This window comes from Dermacentor variabilis, chromosome 10 (genome assembly GCF_050947875.1).
Source record: "Dermacentor variabilis isolate Ectoservices chromosome 10, ASM5094787v1, whole genome shotgun sequence".
In the NCBI taxonomy this organism is placed as follows: domain Eukaryota; kingdom Metazoa; phylum Arthropoda; class Arachnida; order Ixodida; family Ixodidae; genus Dermacentor; species Dermacentor variabilis.
Genome location: NC_134577.1, coordinates 21,169,302 through 21,190,144, shown reverse-complemented (window position 1 = coordinate 21,190,144; position 20,843 = coordinate 21,169,302). Strand labels below are relative to the sequence as shown.

The following is a 20,843-nucleotide window of genomic DNA, read 5'->3' as shown; positions in this document are numbered from 1 at the left end:
AAGCAAATCGTGGAGGCACTGGACATTGGATGACTTGCACAGACCACCATTCTTGCCAAAACGCCTAACCTCCGAGATGTCAATGAAGTGTTCGGTTATACCGCGCAGCTCCTCCTGGAAAATTTCTGATGCGGTCAACCGAATGAATCCACCATCTGTGGGAACGATCGCCGCGGGTAAGATGTTCACTCCATTGCGAAGAAAACACTCCAGGGGCACCGACTCAGTGAGACGACTAGCCGACCAGGGTGAGCCCTGGTCGGGGCTGGAGACCAGCATTCACGGTCCCTGGTAAAAAAAAAAAACGCACCTATATAAGAAACCAAGCCCTACGAGCAGTTAAAGTGTGGCCAATCCCCTTTCGGATGAGAGAGGATCACTTGGAAGCCTGGCCGTGGATGTCGAACCGTCAGAACCCAGACGAGCGCGTGCGTTCGCAGACTTCTTTGAACAGAACTACTCAACCTTTGTTTTCTCACTATTTTCGTGTGTTTCACAAGACGCGCAATAGTTATACTAATGTCCTAGTTGAGCTAAACGGTACGCCTGATGTATTTTTCGTTAAAGAAATGAGCATGTTGTGGGTGATGTGCCGACAAATTTTACAGTGCTCGCTAGAAATTCGGCGGTCCTTTCTTTTCATATACATGTAGGAAGTGCGCGTCTTAGTGCAAACAGATCCGGCAAGAAAACGAGGGACGCCCAATGAGCGTACTTGTATAATTCTACATCGTTTAACTGCTGATCAGGTGTCAAAACTACAAGTCTAGTATACGTGTATAACTTGATACAATAATCACACAAACAGAAGAAATGGAAACTTTTTCTCGAGAAGCACGTAAAACTATACAGCGACCTTGGGTCCCGCCTTGCAGCTTACACTGTATCGTTGGCGTTGCAGTGGTAAACGATCAGAAGTCATTCGTGAAACATGACTTTTCGAGAACTGCACGAAAGCTCCCGAAGAACGAATGTCTACTGTACGACTAGCTTTGCAAGAACGGCAAATAAATTGTTGCCAAGAAAACATCACTGGTTGCAGCGTCAAATACGAAACCACTGCACGACTAGACTACTGTAAACAATAAATAACAGAATACAAGCAAAATAATAATAATAATAATAATAATAATAATAATAATAATAATAATAATAATAATAATAATGGCTTCTCATGTAGGCTTCCACCGCAAAACGTAAAACAACGCTTGAATAACTATTCAACTTTTGATAAAGAATGACTACTGAATGTCTGGTAATTCTTTAATATTCGAAAATTTACCGAATATTCAATGTAAAATATTCGACCACCACTAATTAGATTATTCTCTCGTTTAAAAGGAAATGTGCAGGTAGGCGTGCTGCTTATCGTTTCACGGGCCGCTTACGCGATGCGTTTCCCTTCGCGCTAGCGTAGTAAATGTCCCGCATTTAGTCATGAAGGTACTTTGCGGTACTTCAATATCTCCATCGTGAATGCGTAATGCGCATTGTGCAAGTCGTCCCGATCAGCACAACGGGTTACGTAAGGGATGGCGGTCTACGAAAAGAGAAAGAAAAAATATTCTGCAAGTCGCTGTAGCAGTATTTGCAGGAACTGGCCAGCATACTTATATTTAATAACATACAAATAATTCCATACTGAAGTTATGCCGCGTGATAACCCAAGGGAACTGAAAAAAAAAGCAAAGCAAGCGACAGCTGTGTGGTCTTTGGCCACGAAGGGCGAGCGATTTGGGAATGCTTTCCTCTCCAACTGTTTCTCAATAATTAAGCTGTGATGAATGCGCACCCTTTGTATGCGAGTCTCGTCTTTTCTAAATATGAGGAAAAAAAAAAATCTGTTTGCTCTCAGATCTCGCGGGCACTTCATAAAGAAATTTCTATATAATCCGACAAGTACAAGATACGCCGCCGGAAACAAAATTGGCGTACAGTGGCAACTGTCATTCAACGAACACCACCAGCATCGAGAACACGACCAGCATACAGGCGGATATTTTAACTAACACCCGGAGTGATCCACGGAGCTGTACTGAACGTTTAATTTCAACCGGTGCAGGAGTGCGTGGAGCCGACTACGGGCGTGGGTCCCGGCGCCACCAGACGTCCTCCTAGCCAGCTGAAGCACGTGAGTGCAGGCGTGTTGCTCTCGTTTCACGGGTGGCTTTCGTGGTATGTGCACCGTCAGTCAAACAGTGCCGCGATAGGTAAAATGTACTACCCCACATCGATTCACGATTATGGCCGGTCGTTGTATCTGAAGGCTTCTTTGCTGTGATTTGTAGTCGACGAATGAATGCCTTTGCGCTAGCGACATGCAACTCTTTCATGGTGAACGAATAACAGCGCGAAAAGACAAGGCGTGTGTTTGTCGCCTCCTTGTCTTTTAGCGCTGTTTTTTCGTCCGCCGTGAAGGAGTTGCATGGCGCTAGCGCAAAAGCCGGGGTCGTCCCGATAAATGGAGGATGCATGAAATAACCTAAGGAGCACTAGATACTCCGCCAGAAAAAAAAAAATCGTTTAGTGAACACTTGCCATTTCAAGGAGGGACCCACGGCACTGGAAAAAAAAAAAAAAAAAAAACGTTGAATTTCAACCTGTGCAGAAGTGCGTGGAGCTGTGTTCTTCACGTATCAGTCAAAGTGCGTCGCGCTCGGTGAAAAAAAAAGAAAAAAAAGAAAAGAGAAAAAGAAAAAAAAACACATATAAACTACCGCACAGCGAGTTATGAACATGGCCAGTAGTTGTATATGAAGGGTTATTTGTTGTGAACGAATGAATACTTTTGCGCTAGCGACATGCAACTATTTCATGGTGAACGAATAACAGCGCGAAAAGACAAGGCGTGTGTTTGTCGCCTCCTTGTCTTTTCGCGCTGTTTTTTCGTCCACCGTGAAGGAGTTGCATGGCGCTAGCGCGAAAGCCGGGGCCGTCCCGATAAATGGAGGATGCATGAAAAAAAGAATTAAGGGCACCCTGCCCGACTTGGGTACCCCCGGGGACGCGAGAGGAGACTTTGTGCGAAAAAGCACAAAGAATCCCCTGTCCCCCGCCCCGTCCGAGTGGCGGACCACGCCGAAACCCTTCTGCTCTCCAGCTCGTCGCTGCCTGACTCCAGGAATCGAACGTGGGCCCTTGCGAGTGCGAGCTCGACACTCTATCCACTCGGCTAACGGAGCGGCACGATTATCGCTTTACGAAAGGCGACCAGATGGGTGACGCGAACGCCGCTATCGCCCAGATCGCGCGGGTGAGGAGGTCGGCGAGGGTCAGCGCCGGCGCGCTACGGGTGTTCGTTCATCGTCGATGGGAACACGGCCGCGTTATCTGCGTTAAGCGACGGACGTACTCGCAGCAAGAACCGGGGCGGTTTGCGCATGTACGATCGGCCGTTCCGTTTCCGCTGCGCTTTGTCGGCTATGCATGTATGAGAAACCACGTCCGCTTTTGGTGTCATCTGTGGGCAAACAGAATAACCAGTTGTGGCCGGTGTGCAAGCACTGCTAGATTTGGTCCCTCTTCGCTCGCGCAACGGGCGATGCCTGCGTCGTCTGCAGCCAACAAATCGAGCTTGGTGCGCGAGCACGTTCGGTATTTCGTTTGCCAATAGATAACGCCAAAAGCGGGCGTGGTTTCTTTAGCTGTTGGTTGATGGCGCTGCAGGCAGCCGCCACAGAGCGCAGGCCACGCGCTCGCATGTTCCCTTTCATAAAGGACTAATGGCGATTGAGCAACATTGAGGAAAGACACTGCAGCCCGCACAGGAGAGGTTTTTAAACGGAGACAGGGCACATGTCTTCGTGCCCCATAGATGCACAGCAGCTGTGCGTCTGAGATGCGAAATGGAAAGAAACAGTCAGCCTGCGCCATGGCGTTATGTGCACACGTCTTGTGCTGCACGTTACTGGAAGTTCGCTGCTACTGTTTCGCCGAATGGCTGTTCGATACGTAGAGGAATGTCGTAGTTATGCCACGGGCAGCAATATGATCGAATTGGGCGGCAACGGTACCGTGCGAATTTCGGCCCGCGATGGTGTCTTCATCATCGCAATGCAATACGTTACGTAGTCGAACGCAACCTGTGAAGCAGTAAAGGCAAGGCGCAGAAGACCAGGACTCAGTAAGAAGAACACAAACGCCGGTCCTGTCGTTTGTGTTCTTCTTCCTGAGTCCAGGTCTTCTGCGCCTTGCCTTTACTACTTCAAGCATGAACCAACTAGCCCAAGCAAGAGTTTTACTTGAGCAACCTGTGAAAATGCGTCGAACTGATGGCTTGGCTCCAGAGCCTGCTTATTTGAAGAAGACGACGCACCGAGTAACGACGTGGCTTTGCACGTTGCAAGTCAGTGTTCTGTATGTCATCTAGCTGGATAGCAAGAGACTTACGCTCTGCACCGTACAGTACTTGGATGATACTGCACTATGATATGAAAGCATTGTAAATGCCCTCCCCCCCCCCCCCCCTCCCTATGCTTTCAACCGACCATCAGATGCAGCTATGAGCCATGGAATATCAGCGATGGATAATTGTACCCTAATGTGCGGTCACAGTGGTCAAGCATGGACTAGTTGGAACTGCAGGATGAACAGAACAGTTACGTTCTCAGAGAGTCGTTGCACTCGTATGCCTGCAGGACTGCCTGTCGCCACCTGTGCTTTAGCAGTATATTGCCCCCGAAAAGGCAAGGACCTGTGGCAGTTGTTACGGATACCGAAACTTGCAGCTCGAATGGGATGCCAGTGGATCGGCGCACAGAAAGAAGTCGAGATACGTTAGAGAACGGGAAAGAAAACATGTCGCAAAATTCTAGTCGCATGAAATAAAGGAGTTGCAAAGCAGATGACCGCAAGATGACCGCAAGCAAGATGACACATGCGCGAATTGCAGTACACTGCGGCCTCGAAGGCCTCACACCACCAGCTCGACTTCGAGACGTGAAGGGTCGCACGTTGCAGCTGACATTGTACAGTTTGCATCACAGTGGCAGACGATCAGAAGCCGTTTGTGAAACACTACTTTTCGTTTTTAGAACATGAGAAAAATTAGTAGCGGGCGAATATCAAAATTTGGGAATACGAATAGTCAAACGCAGGTGTGTGTATATTTGTCTGTTATTATGTACCACGGCGAGTCCTACTAGTGCAACAGCAACAAAAAGGCTAAGCAAATTAGGTACGGATAATTAATTTTAAACACAAAATCGCAGATTCTTTATGTAGAAGAATGCAGAAAACCTCCGTAAAACGACAGATAAATTGTTTCAAAGAAAACAGCACTGGTTTCAGCGCCAAATATACAAGTACTGCATGACTGGACGACACGAAACACTAAATTAACGCAACACAAGCAAAAAATAACCATTTTCTTTCACTTCCGTTGACGTGGGATGCTTTAACATTATCATCATCATCAGCCTGGCTACGCCCACTGCAGGGCAAAGGCCTCTCCTATACTTCTCCAACTACCCCGGTCATGTGCTGATTATGGCCATGTTGTCCCTGCAAACTTCTTAATCTCATCCGCCCACCTAATTTTCTGCCGGCCCCTGCTACGGTTCCCTTGGAATCTAGCTCGTAACCCTTAATGACCATCGGTTATCTTCCCTCCTCATTACATGCCCTGCCCAATCCCATTTCTTTTTCTTGATTTCAACTAAGATGTCATTAAGTCGCGTTTGTTCCCTCACCCAATCTGCTCTCTTCTTATCCCCTTAACGTTACATCCATCATTCTTTTTTCCATACCTCGTTGCGTCGTCGTCAATTTAAGTAGAACCCTTTTCGTAAGACTCCAGGTTTCTGCCCCGTACGTGAGTACTGGCAAGACACAGCTGTTATACAATTTTCTCTTGATGAATAATGGTAACCTGATATTCATGACCTGAGAATGCCTGCCAAACGGACCCCAACACATTCTTATTCTTCTGATTATTTTGGTCTCATGATCCGGATCCGCGGCCACCCGGCTGCCCTAAGTAGATGTATTCCATTACCACTTCCCGTGCCTCGCTACCTATCGTAAACTGCTGTTCGCTTCCGACATTGTTAAGCATCACTCTAGTTTTCTGCAGATTAATTTTTAGACCCACCCTTCGGCTTTGCCTGTCCAGGTCAGTGAGCATGCATTGCAATTGGTCCCATGAGTTACTAAGCAAGGCAATATCATCAGCGAATCGCAAATTACTGAAGTATTCTCTATCAACACTTATCCCCAGTTCTTCCCAATCCAGGTCTCTGAATGCCTCCTGTAAACACGGTGTGGATAGCAATGGAGAGATCGCATCTCCCTGCCTGACGTCCTTCTTTATTGGGATTTTGTTGCTTTCTTTATGGAGGACTACGGTGGTTGTGTAGCCGATATAGAGATCTTTCAGTTGTTTTCATGGTTCGTCTACACCCTGATTCCGTAATGCCTCCATGACTGCTGAGGTTTCGACTGAATCAAACGCTTTCTCGTAATCAATGAAAGCTATGTATAAGGGTTGGTTATATTCCGCACATTTCTCTATCACCTGATTGATAGTGTGAATATGGTGTATTGTTGAGTAGCCTAGCTTTACGAAATCCTTCCAGGGACAGAAGTCTAAGGTGCTCCTGATTCTGTTTGCGATTACCTTAGTAAATAATTTGTAGGCAACGGATAGTAAGCTGATGAAGCTGATTGGTGCATAATTTTTCAAGTCTTTGGCCACCCCTTTCTTATGGATTAAAATTATGTTGGCGTTCTTCCAAGATTCCGGTACGCTCGAGGTCATGAGGCATTGTGAATACAGGGTGGCCAGTTTTTCTAGAACGATGTGCCAACCGTCCTTCAACAAATCTTCTGTTACCTGATCCTCCCCAGCTGCCTTCCCCCTTTGCATAGCTCCCAAGGCTTTCTTTACTTCTTCCGGCGTTACCTGTGGGGTTTCGTATTCCTCTAGACTATTTTCTCTTCCATTATCGTCGTGGGTGCCACTGGTACTGTATAAATCTGTATAGAACTCAGCCACTTGAACTATCTCATCCATATTAGTAATCATATTGCCGGCTTTGTCTCTTAACGCATACATCTGATTCTTGCCTATTCCTAGTTTCTCCTTCACTGCTTTTGGGCTTCCTCCGTTCCTGAGAGCATGTTCAATTCTATCCATATTGTACTTCCTTATGTCAGCTGTCTTACGCTTGTTGATTAACTTCGAAAGTTCTGCCAGTTCTATTCTAGCTGTAGGGTTAGAGGCTTTCATACATTGGCGTTTCTTGATCAGATCTTTCGTCTCCTGCGATAGCTTACTGGTATCCTGTCTAACGGAGTTACCACCGACTTCTATTGCACTCTCCTTAATGATGCCCACAAGATTGTCGTTTTGCTTCAACACTAAGGTCCTCTTCCTGAGTTAAAGCCGAATACCTGTTCTGTAGCTTGATCCGGAATTCCTCTATTTTCCCTCTTACCGCTAACTCATTGATCGGCTTCTTATGTACCAGTTTCTTCCGTTCCCTCCTCAAGTCTAGGCTTATTCGAGATCTTATCATCATATGGCACTGCTGCGCACCTTGCCGAGCACGTCCACATCTTGTATTATTAGGTTGTATTAACATTAGGTTCTTACTGAATAGTTCGTAATTATTTAATATTCGAAAGTTTACCGAATATTCAGCGTGAAAATATTAGGCCACCCGTAATAAAATTATTCTATCGTTTGAAAGGAAATGTGCAGGAAGGTGTACTGCTTATTGTTTCGAGGGCGGCTAGCGTGGTGCGTTTCCCTTCACGCTAGCGTTGTGAACGCCGCGCAGTTAACCATGAAGGTCGCTAACTGTGCGGTACTCGAATTTCGCTGGCGTGAAGGCGCGGGGCGCATCGTGGAAGTCGTCTCGATCAGCACGTAAGAGATGACGATCTAAGGAAAGAAAAAAAAAATACCGAAGTCGCTACGGCAGTATTTGCAGGAAACTGGCCAGCATACTTATATTTAATAATATAAGGATAATTTCATACAGAAGTTATGCCACGTGATAGATGACCCAAGCGAATTGGGGAAAAGAAAAAGCAAAGCAGTCGACAGCCGTGTGGTCCATGGCCACGAAGGGAGAGTGATATAGGAATGCTTTCCTCTCCAACTGTTTCAAGATCATTCAACGGGGATGAATGGCCACCCTTTGTATGTCACTCCAGTTTTTTCTGAATATGAGCCAAAATAACTGTTAGCTGCGTTATAACCTCTTGCCGTAGCACTTCATAAAAAATTTTTAATGCAACTGCACGATGCAAGATACCGTCAAAAAAAAAATAGAATATGGCGAACAGTGGCGATTGCCATTTGAAGAACACTACCAGCATACAGGCGGATATTTGACTAACACGTCGCGGTAGGTAAAAAAATGAACTGCCGCACAGCGATTGATTGCACAGCGACTCGACGAACATTGCCAGTAATTCTATCTGAAGGGTTATTTGCTGCGATTAATAGTGAACGAATGAATACGTTTGCGCTAGCGACATGCAACTCTTTCATGGTGAACGAATAACAGCGCGAAAAGGCAAGGCGTGTGTTTGTCGCCTTCTTGTCTTTTCGCGCTGCTTTTTCGTCCACCGTGAATGAGTTGCATGGCGCTAGCGCAAACGTATTCATTTCGTGAATTTCAAGAATTTTATGAATTTTCTACAATAACATTAAATCCATGGCTTGAAGAAACAGCGTCGGTAATTTGTTTTCGAATATTACACGCATGTTAATTGCACATCTTCTCTAGAGATTTTTTTCTCTTGCACATAAACCAACAAACATTGAATATGTTGCGGATTTTGTAACCTTACTGCACCTGTATTAACATTTGCTTTGAAAGGTAACTATACAGCTAGTAATTAAGTAGATTATTTACTTGCTATAGTGGCACAGTGACAACGTCCCCTCCTGCACCGTCATGTAAAACTCGTGCAGCAATGCGAAAAGCAGGCAAACAGCCTGTTCTTGTGGGAATAAAACAGTAGGAAATGACACCTGACAGAAAAGTAAATCAAAACTGTGCAATGAAACCAGCCAGTTGCATCCCTTCCTGTGAAACTTTGAATCTTTTAGGTACAAGCAGTTCTTGCACCTTCACAGCTGATCAAGTTTGCAGAAACATTCATGCCTTACATGTTTCTAATAAGTTTCTGATAACATATATTAGTGTGTAAACCCATATAACGATATCCACGGTGATTACTATCTTTATAAGTAATGAAATGTCATGCTACTTGCAAGAACATATCACCCGGGGATTTTAGAGCAATCTTTCGTCGCCGCAAATGGGCACAAATGGTGCGCGGGGCACAATGGTGCATCGTAAGCTCGCAATATTTCCTGCATGATAGTCCACCACAAACAGCTTGGAAATTGACGAGGGGCAGACGCACACGACTGACGCGACCCGGCGCAGTTTGAAGCGCGGGCGGGCATCTTCTCCATCGGTGGAGTCATCGGCCGTCCGGCTCATGACGTCAGTCTAGAGTGCGAGCCCATTGGTTGAGGCTGGAGTCCATCCGCCTTGGAGGAGTAAACGCCCTTTTTTTAAAGTTGTTCCCGACTATAGTAAACTCACCTAGGCAAGACTACGGCGTTAAAAGCGGGGACTTTTCGTACAGTAGGACAGAGGGTCCAGGACCCTCTGTCCTGGATGTGAACTCGGACGTTTAACTTGGTCCTGCATGGAGTCGGCTTCCGTAACTGGAGCCGTGTGTCTAAGCCAACAAAACCAAGCCTATCGACGTATTCGTCGATAGGCTTGGTGGATTCATTAACCTAACGCCACCCTAAGCCGCAGCACCGTCTACGGAGAGAGTATGGTTCCATAAAAGGGTCGTAACTCTTGTTTCATGAAAACTAGCCCGAAATAAATCATATTGAAAGTGAGTGATAAAACGACTCTATCATTTACGCCGAGTTTCATTTACGTGCCATAATTAGTTAGCTTACAGTGAAGTTGTAAACGTTACAGAATTCCTGTCTGCGGTCAATACATGGCCGTCTACAAAACGAGTATCGTTACAGAAAACGGGTGTAACCCTTGCCTTATCGAAACTATCCCGAAAGAAATGCTATGACAATTAGCCGCTAAGACAACTCTAACATTACGCTTTCATCTACTTTTCGTAATTAGGTAGTTCACAGAGAAGTTAAATATTGTGCAATTCCCGTCTGCCATGTGGCAGTACTTGCACAAGTCGCTGCTTCATAAAAAAAAACAGGAATAAATCAATCCACAGTGAAAAGCTGTATTCGTTGTCTGTGTCCTTTAATAATGATGATGATGGTAAAATTTGGACGACGCTTAAGTTTCGCCTTTACGAGTAGAACGCGATAGCGCTCAAATATTCCTGACTGTTTCTCGCGCTTCCCGCCAACTGCAGCTTACGTAACCGTAATGTTTACCGGGAAACGCTGGCGGCGAACGCTATGCACGACGGGGAGCTTTCTTGTAGAAACGCGGCCTGTTCTGTGAGCTGTGATGCAGCGGAGGCCAGCGCCATCTTCAGGTGTTGGGAGGAACCTGGCGCGCCGCTTTATGGCCTTTGAGATTTGCGCATGGCCCGCTCTATGAATGTTAGAAACGCTGGAAAGGGGTCTGTGGTATTTCACTGTGGCTATAGCATTCTGCTGCTAACACAAGGCGAGGGGTTGAATTGCCAGCCATGGAAGTCGCATTTCGACGGGAGTCATAAGTTAAAAAAAAGCCCTTAAACTTCGAACTACCGTTGCATAGGGGGGCATGCTTATGCAAGATTGAACACCAATCGAAAGCAAAGGACACACTTGTAAAACAACCATCTTTCGTGATAATTTGAATGTGTAAACATTCATTGCCTCAATACGTATTGTTCAAGAGCATTCCAGAAATAAGCATCATCAGGTGTAGCAAGTACTCCGTCAGGAAGCTGGTTCTACAGATGCATAAATGTCAAGACATGAATGCTCATACTACGTCGCACACATAGCACTAAGGAAACCTTTTTCAAGAGTTGTCCCTTCTGGCAGATATGAGTGGGCCATAAGCAGTAGAAACTTTATAGCAGGGCATTGTGTAATACCACTTATGAAAGAATCAAGAGGGTGAAGAGGCTTTTAATAGCAGTACCTCATGCTACTGTTATAAAAGGAACGATGAGCAAAAATATTTCTAGCAGAGCACTTAAGTTAAACAGTAACATTTTGAAATACGCAAAATTCCAGGTGATAGTTGGAGGTACATTTGGCCCATCCTCACCAACAACACAGGCATACTATGAGAATTACTACAGCCTATGGTGTACTACAGTCTACGGGAAAGCTATCTTATACAGAAATCAAGAATGATGGAACAAGCTCTCGACAACACTGCAGACTTTCCTGGCCTGTCTGGCCTCTTGCTTTCTGATAAGTCGGCTTACATCGACGTAGGAAAAAAGACTAGAATCACGAACTACCCCAGATTGCACATTGTGCTCCACATAGCTGGACAAATATACCCGCAAGTCAACATCCACAACTCCCCAGCTAGTGTAAGACCATGACGGCAGAGCCAGCACGTGGGTGAAACAATTGTGCCATGCGTAGACGCAAATTCTACACCTGGTGAAAAGAATAATCTTGAAATCATGGGGGGTGGACGAGTGGATACTATGGAAAGTCGTAGATGATGAGCTTGTGTCCAAGGTATTGTACGGTATGAATTACCAGCAGTGCACAAAAAAGACAACTCATCGAATACAGCCATCGGGTAATAACAGGTCTTTCCGACTTCACCATTCTTGAAGACCTCTATGAGAAATAGCAAATGAACAAGCACCTTGACAGAGTAGAGTTGCAGCCTGCAGCACTAATTCTTTGCCTCAAGAGCTCAGAACCTGGTCCCAAAGTACTATGCCAGCTAGCACATGAGATGCAAAGACGACTACCCCTCCATTCAGACACAACCTCAGCAGGACCTAAATTCAAACACAATACGCCCATATTGTGCAATATGGAGGCAAACAATTAGGCCAGTAGGCTATATGCAACTGCCAAACACACAGAAGAAGTTGCTAATCATGAAGATGCAAGCAAACATCCATCCAAACCCCATATAAGCGAGTACCATTCCAGGTCATCCTACATCTAGAAAAGCTGAACTGAAAGGAATCAAAGCAGCACTTGTAGTGCAAATTACACCCTGCACAACACCCTGCACACCTGCATGAATTCACCAGAACCTGTTTGGGCCTGCACATCACACGAGATTGACAGGAAAATCAGGAGATTGACACGCGACTTGTAAGCACATAGCCAGAAATTAAATTACAGGATACATAGCCATGCAGATATTCCAGGACACAAGCGGGCTTATAAGCCCGACATACGAACTGAAAACTGGACGAGTTGGTGTGTATTCATTATAAAGCGTAACAGATGGACAACAGACAAGAGCGAAGCACTCTGTGTGTTCACTTCGTTCTTGTGCATCGTATTCCTGTTGCACTATATAGTTAACGAATTCATTAGGCTGCACAAGAGAAGAAAGACACCTCTACCCAAGGGCCCGATTTCACATCCAAGTCCATGCGTGCGCGCGCGCGCGCACACACACACACACACACACACACACACACACACACACACACACACACACACACACACACACACACACACACACACACACACACACACACACACACACACACACACACACACACACACACACACACACACACACACACACACACACACACACACACACACACACACACACACACACACACACACACACACACACACACACACACAAATGGTGCAAGGGTGCATAGCATAACGTAGTATCAACAGGATTACACTAGAGATTGATGAGAACTAACATTCAACTAAGGTTCATTGTAAAAATGTGTCGAGTTATACATATTACCAGAAAAAGAAAATACATCTTTGAAGGCTAGGTAAAAGTTGCTGTTTGATGCAGCCAAACATAAATAAAATGCTACTGAAAGAAAATACAGAAAAATACCAAGTGCAGGAAAAAAAACAATTACAATTGCCAATCCTGCATGCGCGCACCTTTCAAGAAACACTGTTCTTATTCCAACAGACAGACTGACAGCTTGCTTATGCAAGCACACTCTTCCAGTTCCATGTCACTGGAAAAAAAAAAACGAGTTTCTTGGAAGGTAGCCACATGCGCACTTGGTGATCACAATGTTTTTTTCCCCTGGACTTGTATATTCATATGTATTTTCTTCCTTTCCCGTTTTTTATGTTTGGTTTCATCAAGCACTAGTTTTTATCAGGTTTTATTGCTGTACTATTTTCTGGTAACCTTTATAAACCACTGCATTTTCGTAATAAAACTTTCAATTAGAAGTTAGCGTGCCCTATTCTTACTGCTTCACACTATACATTCTTGCTACATTGGCCAAATAAAAGATTTTATAAGGTACACAGAAGCATCATAAGGGTCATTAATGTGACTTGTTGCAGTCTACAAAAATAGAGAATAGCCTGGCTGAAAACGGCACCAGAGAACACATAGAACGAATAAGAAAACCGAGGTGATCTAACAACCTAAAGTACACACCGAGTAAATGCTGGCTGACAAGCAATAAACCGAACATACACAAAAAGGAGAAGCAAAAATTAATGTCTGTTTCCGGACAGGAAATGCATCCATTTCTAACGGAGGCAATGGTGACAAGATTCTCCCAGCATTTTTATGTCTACAACTTCCATAATTTCCGTAGGCAGCCGATCTGCACAGAATTCTAGCTTCTTCCTCTACAATGCACGCTCAGATGTCGAGAGTGCATTGTAGAAGAAGAAGCTAGCATTCTGTGGAGAACGGCTGCCTTGAGAAATTAAGGAAACTGTAGACGTAAAGACACTGAAAGAATCTTGTGTCAGCATAGCCTCTGTTTCACGTTCAGAGATGGATGCGTTTCCTGTTGGGATCTGTATGGACACACATCAGTTTTTGCTTCTGCTTTTTGTGTAACTTCGATTTATTTCTTGTTAACCAGCATTTACTCAGAATGTTCAATAAACTTTCATTTGTTAGTGCGCCTCATGATCGTCTTGGTCTCTAGCAGAAAGGTGTTCATTCTTTTTACAGTGAAGCTGTGTATGCCTATGCGAAGCACTCGTGGTCCGATCACAAAAGCCCTAGTGTAGGGGTATGAGCCATTGTTTAGGGGGTGTGAGCCGTTGCAATAATCTTACATGATGGACGGAGAAATTTCTTGTTGGGTAGACATAGAAATGCTTATGCATTTAAAACACATATGTTCGTGTACGTATTATAGCAGGGAAGTGACACAGAGGGGGACAGGGTTAAGACAAGATCATGATGTCGCAATGATCTCGCAGCAAAACTGTGGTGGGCCGTTGGCTATACCGATAGTGACGTCGTTTCTCTTTCGTAGCAGAGCGCGCGTGCAGCAGTCTCTCTCCGACTTCCCAATAGGTTCAAAAATCTGTCCCTGTATTTAATTAAATGAAATGTGCAGACCCGGTGTGTCACTTGGTAACTACAGTGCATAACCGAGTCATAAATATTATGATTCACGCATTACATAACACAGATACGTAACATAATTCAGAAAGACTTTGATGGACCCGCTGGATTAACACAATCAACCACTCATTGCACTTTCCATGATGGTGATCGCGCGAAGCGCGATGTGTGGCATTCCAAATAAACAATGTGATAAACCGAAGCCAAACGTGTGCGTAACCTCATTAAGAAATAGCTATAACCAATAATATAGAAAGACTTGAGTAAACCGTCGGAATTAACCCAGTGATAAACACCGGGGCCGCACATTTCAGCTTCGCTGGTTTAACATATGTACAGGCTGCACGGGCAGTAATTTTTCTGTTATTGTTTGTTGAGTATTGTGTAATGTTGGGTCATTAAAAACACGTTGGGCTAGTTGGTGCATTGTATTCGTGCTGCTTTCTTGCTGGTTCCTTTCTTAATGCTGTGCCCTTCATTTTGTAACTACTGCTTTATTCCCACTCACATAATACTCCAGCCTTGCAGCCGGCGAAGTATATAAATAAAGAAGTACATAAGCACATGTCATTCATTCATCTGTATGCACCTCACACCAATCCTTGCTCAACAATCGTCACTGTGTTGATGTCTCGCAGTGTGCATCTACATTAACTGCCATTTGCATTTCGGTATAGTTGGTGAACAGTGTAGTGCATAAAGATTACATATAGCATTAAGGTTGTGACCTACGGGGTGCATAAGCAAACCTTGAAAAAGATGACATGTTGGAGTGTAGAAAATAAGGCAAATTTTATATATCGCAGTTACTATAACAGCATTTACTTGACCACTTGACAAAAACTTCACTTTGCATAGATTCCAACACGTACATTGAATCTGCAGTTTTTCTTTTTCTGCTTATTAATGTGGTCGTTACTGCATGGCCACATTGTAGATTTGAAAACAAAGTTCAATAAATTCGTTTGTTGAAATATAAAAATATGCGTAGATCACTGCGATTGCGACACCAGAACTTGATACAAACATGCACACTATAGGATGCGGACAAATGCTCAGGACAAACTCCAGAATGTTTGCATCCTGATACTTATGAAAGTGAACAGTTTCATTCCATGCCTGTCAATGAGAGGGAGAAAGAAAACTTAATTGTGTTCGTGGAACAAAAACACATTGATAAGCTTAGAGATATAGTCATTGCTTAACACCTTCGAAATGAATAATTATAGCTTGCTATCGACATTGAACGAGCCTTCCGACAACAAGAAAAGAAATCAGTTTTTCCAGCTCTGAATATTACTTGCAGGCAATGCAAGCAGGCGTAAAATTCTGACGATATAAACTGTTTAGGAATACCAAATTGGAATAAACATTGAGACTTTCATTTGTACTTTCTCTTGCTGAGCAATGTAGTTTGAAATGACTCCCATAGGGACGTCGTAACAGTGTTAATCTAATGCAGGTTAAATGTATGACTAGCTTAAGAAATGTGGATGGTTGCTATAAATTACAGTGAAGAAACTACAATATCTAATAACAACAATGATATAATAATAATATTTATTTCCACAAAACAGGCTAACCGTGAGCGGCGTGCGAGGCTGAGCAAAAAGCTGAAAAATCCTACGGCAAGTGCGCCTGCCGTGGGCCTATGATCCTGCATTATCGATAGTGCTTATTGATATGGTCTTCTTGCTAAAAGTTCAGGGTATACTACAAGCGCGAGACACCGGACAACAAAGTGGACGAGAAGCGTGTCTTTTAGAAGGCTCTGCTACAACGTACAGGTTTCTACAAAAGTGATGGTAACTACTCAAAACATTTGATGCGTCGGCTTTTGCGCCTTTAGAAATATTTAGAGAGGACTGCCATATATATATATATATATATATATATATATATATACACAGCACCCGCACGGTGATGGACTAACTGGGCTAGCGCTAAAGTTGAATTTTACAACACAATTTTCATTCCACGTGCAGTAATCACGCAGATCATTTGAGGCTTCCTTCAGGTACACACGCGGGCTTTCGGGTTGGTGCTTGTTGTTGCGTTTGGCGCAAGAATATGGCTAGGAGCAGGCATCGCATATGCGCAATTCACGAGCAATATACACACATCATTTCTCCAGAAGCTGACGTCGAGCACGGTAGCGCGAGGATCTTGTTGGGCTGATAGGGAAAGCTTCGCTTACATCGATTCCCACATTGTGTACCAACTGCATAATTTTAGGCATCGTGCTTGACGCGAAACGAAGTTTCATTCCACATATTAAATGTCTCAAGGCAAAATGACTAAAAGCAACGAACTTTCTCAAGATTATGCTTCATACAATATGGGGAAGTGACAGGTCGTGCTTATTAAACCTCTACAAGCGCCTTGTTCGATCACGTTTTGATTGCGGTCCCGTGGTATGTCACTCTGAAACGTCGAGCACGCTTGAGGCTGTGGATACCGTCTACCATCTGGGTATGCGCCTAGCCACGTGCGCCTTCAGAACAAAGCCTATGGAGAGCCTATGCGTTGAATCTGACGAGTGGTCCCTCCACCCACACGGAACATACAGTAGTTTCACATATTTCCTCAAAGTGCCGTACAACCCCCGACATACTTGCTACACATACGTTAACGATGTGGAATGTGCTGCACTATTCCATACTCTATCCTCAGTGAGAGATTCTTTTTCAATGCAGGTCAGAAGACTTAGTGATGAAATGTGTGTCCCAATCCTCGAACGTCGCCTAATGGCTCCAGTAAAGCTGTTACCGCCATGGCAATGGCAAATCATTGTATTGGACACATCATTTGTAGATGTTACAAAACACGCTCCAGATGCGCACATACATATGCGCTTTGCAGAGCTCCAGTCGAAGTAGACCTGCCCAGAGTTTTACACAGATGCGTCAAAGTCACAAGCCGGCCTCTCTTTCGCTGCTGTCGGCCCATCGTTTTCGGAATCCGCCGTTCTGCTTCTCGAAACCAGCATCTTCACGGCAGAGGCCTATGCAATACTGTCGGCTACTAAACACATTAAGAAGTCAAAGCTCCCAAAGGCCATCATATTCGTAGATTCCTTGAGTATGGTGAAAACTTTACAATCGTCACGAAAACGGAAAAATCCTGTAACAAGCGACCTCCATTCACTGCTGTGCAATACGTGTGCATCTAACCAACAGGTTGTAATATGTTGGGTGCGTGGAAACAAGTGTATAAGGGGTGACTAACTCGCACATAAAGTAGCAACGAAACCTAGAAATCCATTCATACCCGTTTCTGCCACATACTTGAAGCCATTCCTACGTAAAAAAAGGCTCAGGAACTATTGGCAACACTTGTGAGAAGACCAAACACTGAATACGCTCCACGGAATTAAGCCGCAATGATCTGAACTTATTTTGCTCCCTCGGAAAAGGGCATATACATATGGTACTCATTCATACCTTTTAGCTGGTGCTTAACCCCCCTTTGTGGCAGATGTTGTGGAAGCCCGACCGTACTGCACATCTCGCTGGAGTTCCGGGAAGCGGAAGCAGATTGAATAAGGAATTTACCTTTGGCATAGAAACAACAGACCCCCTTATGCCCAGTACTGTTTCTTGGCCTAGAACCTTCACGTGAAACGCAGGAAGTGCTTAAATATTTAAGTGATGTTGTGGTGCATATTATTAGCCCGAGAGACTCGTAATGGAGCTGCGAACTTACTGTTACTAGTAGCTTACTAGTAAGGTACGAGTTATTGTTCAGCACGTGCCTCGAGACTTTTGTGCTCAAGGGTCTTAGTGAGGCAGTACTGCTAGTGAACCGATACATTTTTTTTCGTGTTATTTAATTTTATAATATATCTTATAGCCATCGTTCACATCACTCGTGTTAGCAGTACTTTAATACTTGCATATTTCACATACATTACAGGGAATATTTTAGGCCTGTATACACCATCGCTACATCTGAAATTTGTCATTCACCGCATCATCGACTTCCACACACTTTTTGGCGCTCTTTGGCCATCAGTGGCCCTTGCACGAAAAAAAGAAAAATCGTACACCATCATCCTCAGGATGAAACTTAACAACAGTGGGGAGCATTATATGGCAAATCTCTGTGCGAAGTTAAATGCATGCATCATGTAGAGATGTTTGCAAAGAAATTCTTAAGTGTTCGTGATGTCCAGTTGTCTTTGTGCTTCGTGAAATATCAACAAACTACCCAAGCACAAGTTAACCTGTTCGCAAGTGCCTCACTCCCATGAACAGCTGCTATGTCGCGAGATGTCTGTGGTTACACAAATGGCAGGAATTTTTTGTGCAATGTGTCGCGAAAGTAAAGCCATTCTGTCTTCAATAGGAGCTGTACAAATAATTTGCGAATCCTCTTTTTTTACAATTTCCAGGCGTTATAGAACGTTTTACCGGCGTTCTCATTGAAATCAATGAGGCACCTCGTTTATGTTTGGTGAAATTAAGGGCCAGGCACTTGGGTGATGCGTAGGCAAATTGTAAAGTGTGTAGGTGAACTGTGACCCTTGAAAAAATGACGTATGCAAGTACTCTGTAGCATTACCAGTGTGTTTGACGAAAATAGAAAAATTTAGCCCTCCCACTTCACCTCACAAAAGAGAAAGATCAATTTTAAGGAAGATGTGGGGAAGATATAAAACTATTGCATGACTAGCCTGCCAAGAACACTAAATGACAGCAACAAGCAATAAAATATCAGCTTCTCATGCAGGCTTCCGCGCCAAAAACCTAGAACAAGGGTTGAATAACCGTTTTATTTCACTTTCGACAATGTGCGACCGTTTAGCTGTAGTTTGTTGCTAAATATTCGGTGGTTTATCAATATTCATGAATTTGCCGAGCATTTAGTGTAGAATGTTCGCGCACCCTTAATGAAGTTATTCTCTTGTTTAAATGCGCAGGTGCAGGAAGGTGTGCTGCTTGTGGCATCGCGGAAACTGGAACCATGTTCCGTGTCGTCGCCACCAGGTGTCCTCCTCGCCAGTTCACCCAGGTGTGTGCAGCCTTCTCCGTCACGTATGGCGGGCGGCTTGCCAGGTGCGCTTCCCTTCGCGCTAGCGAATTGAATACCGCGCAGTTGGCCCCGAATGTGGCTCAGTGTGCGGTACTTGAATGATCTCTAGCGCGAAGGAGCGGGGCGCATCGTGCAAGTCGTCCTGGTGGATATGTAAGAGATAGCGATCCAGGCAAAAAAAAAAAAGAAATAGCAAAAAGCAAACATTCTATTAGTCGCTGCAGCAGTATTTGCAGGAGACCGGCCCGCACGGTTTTGTCAAAAAAATTAAGAATAATTTCGTACTGAGCTTATGCCACGTGAGCACCTAAGCCAAACCCTTTGTATGAATAAGGACACTATCCCCTTTCCTGAATATGAGCCAAAATAAATTAGTTTGCTGCCTTAGAAGATATTCCCCAGGCACATCATAAAGAACTTTCTAAATAACCTAAGGAGCACTAGATACTCAGCCAGAAAAAGAAAATTCGTTTAGTGAACACTTGCCATTTCAAGAAGGAGGGACCCACGGCACTGAAAAAAAAAAAAAAACGTTGAATTTCAACCTGTGCAGAAGTGCGTGGAGCTGTGTTCGTCACGTATCAGTCAAAGTGTGTCGCGCTCGGTAAAAAAAAAAAAAACAGAAAAAAAACATATATAAACTACCGCACAGCGAGTTATGAACATGGCCAGTAGTTGTATATGAAGGGTCATTTGTTGTGAACGAATGAATACTTTTGCGCTAGCGACATGCAACTATTTCATGGTGAACGAATAACAGCGCGAAAAGGCAAGGCGTGTGTTTGTCGCCTCCTTGTCTTTTCGCGCTGTTTTTTCGTCCACCGTGAAGGAGTTGCATGGCGCTAGCGCGAAAGCCGGGGCCGTCCCGATAAATGGAGGATGCATGAAAAAAAGAATTAAGGGCACCCTGCCCGACTTGGGTACCCCCGGGGACGCGAGAGGAGACTTTGTGCGAAAAAGCACAAAGAATCCCCTGTCCCCCGCCCCGTCCGAGTGGCGGACCACGCCGAAACCCTTCTGCTCTCCAGCTCGTCGCTGCCTGACTCCAGGAATCGAACGTGGGCCCTTGCGAGTGCGAGCTCGACACTCTATCCACTCGGCTAACGGAGCGGCACGATTATCGCTTTACGAAAGGCGACCAGATGGGTGACGCGAACGCCGCTATCTCCCAGATCGCGCGGGTGAGGAGGTGGGCGAGGGCGAGGAAGCCAGCGGCGGCGCGCGACATTGAAGGTGGGAGCGTTATCTGCGTTAAACGGTGGACGCACGTTAAACTCGCAGCAAGAAAGGGGGCAGTTTCCGCTGCGCTCTATCGGCTACACATGCACA

The 20,843-nt window shown here is 44.7% G+C and overlaps 1 protein-coding gene across 3 annotated transcripts in view; it reads left to right on the top strand.

The window, feature by feature from the left end:
* The window catches only part of LOC142560103 (uncharacterized), a 111,453-nt gene that overhangs the window by 81,370 nt on the left and 9,240 nt on the right, over positions 1–20,843 (top strand). For all 3 annotated transcript variants that reach the window (XM_075671924.1, XM_075671923.1, XM_075671925.1), the window contains exon 3: positions 19,402–19,493. In XM_075671924.1, the coding sequence (XP_075528039.1) occupies positions 19,402–19,493 (92 nt within the window). The remainder of the gene's footprint in view (positions 1–19,401; positions 19,494–20,843) is intronic.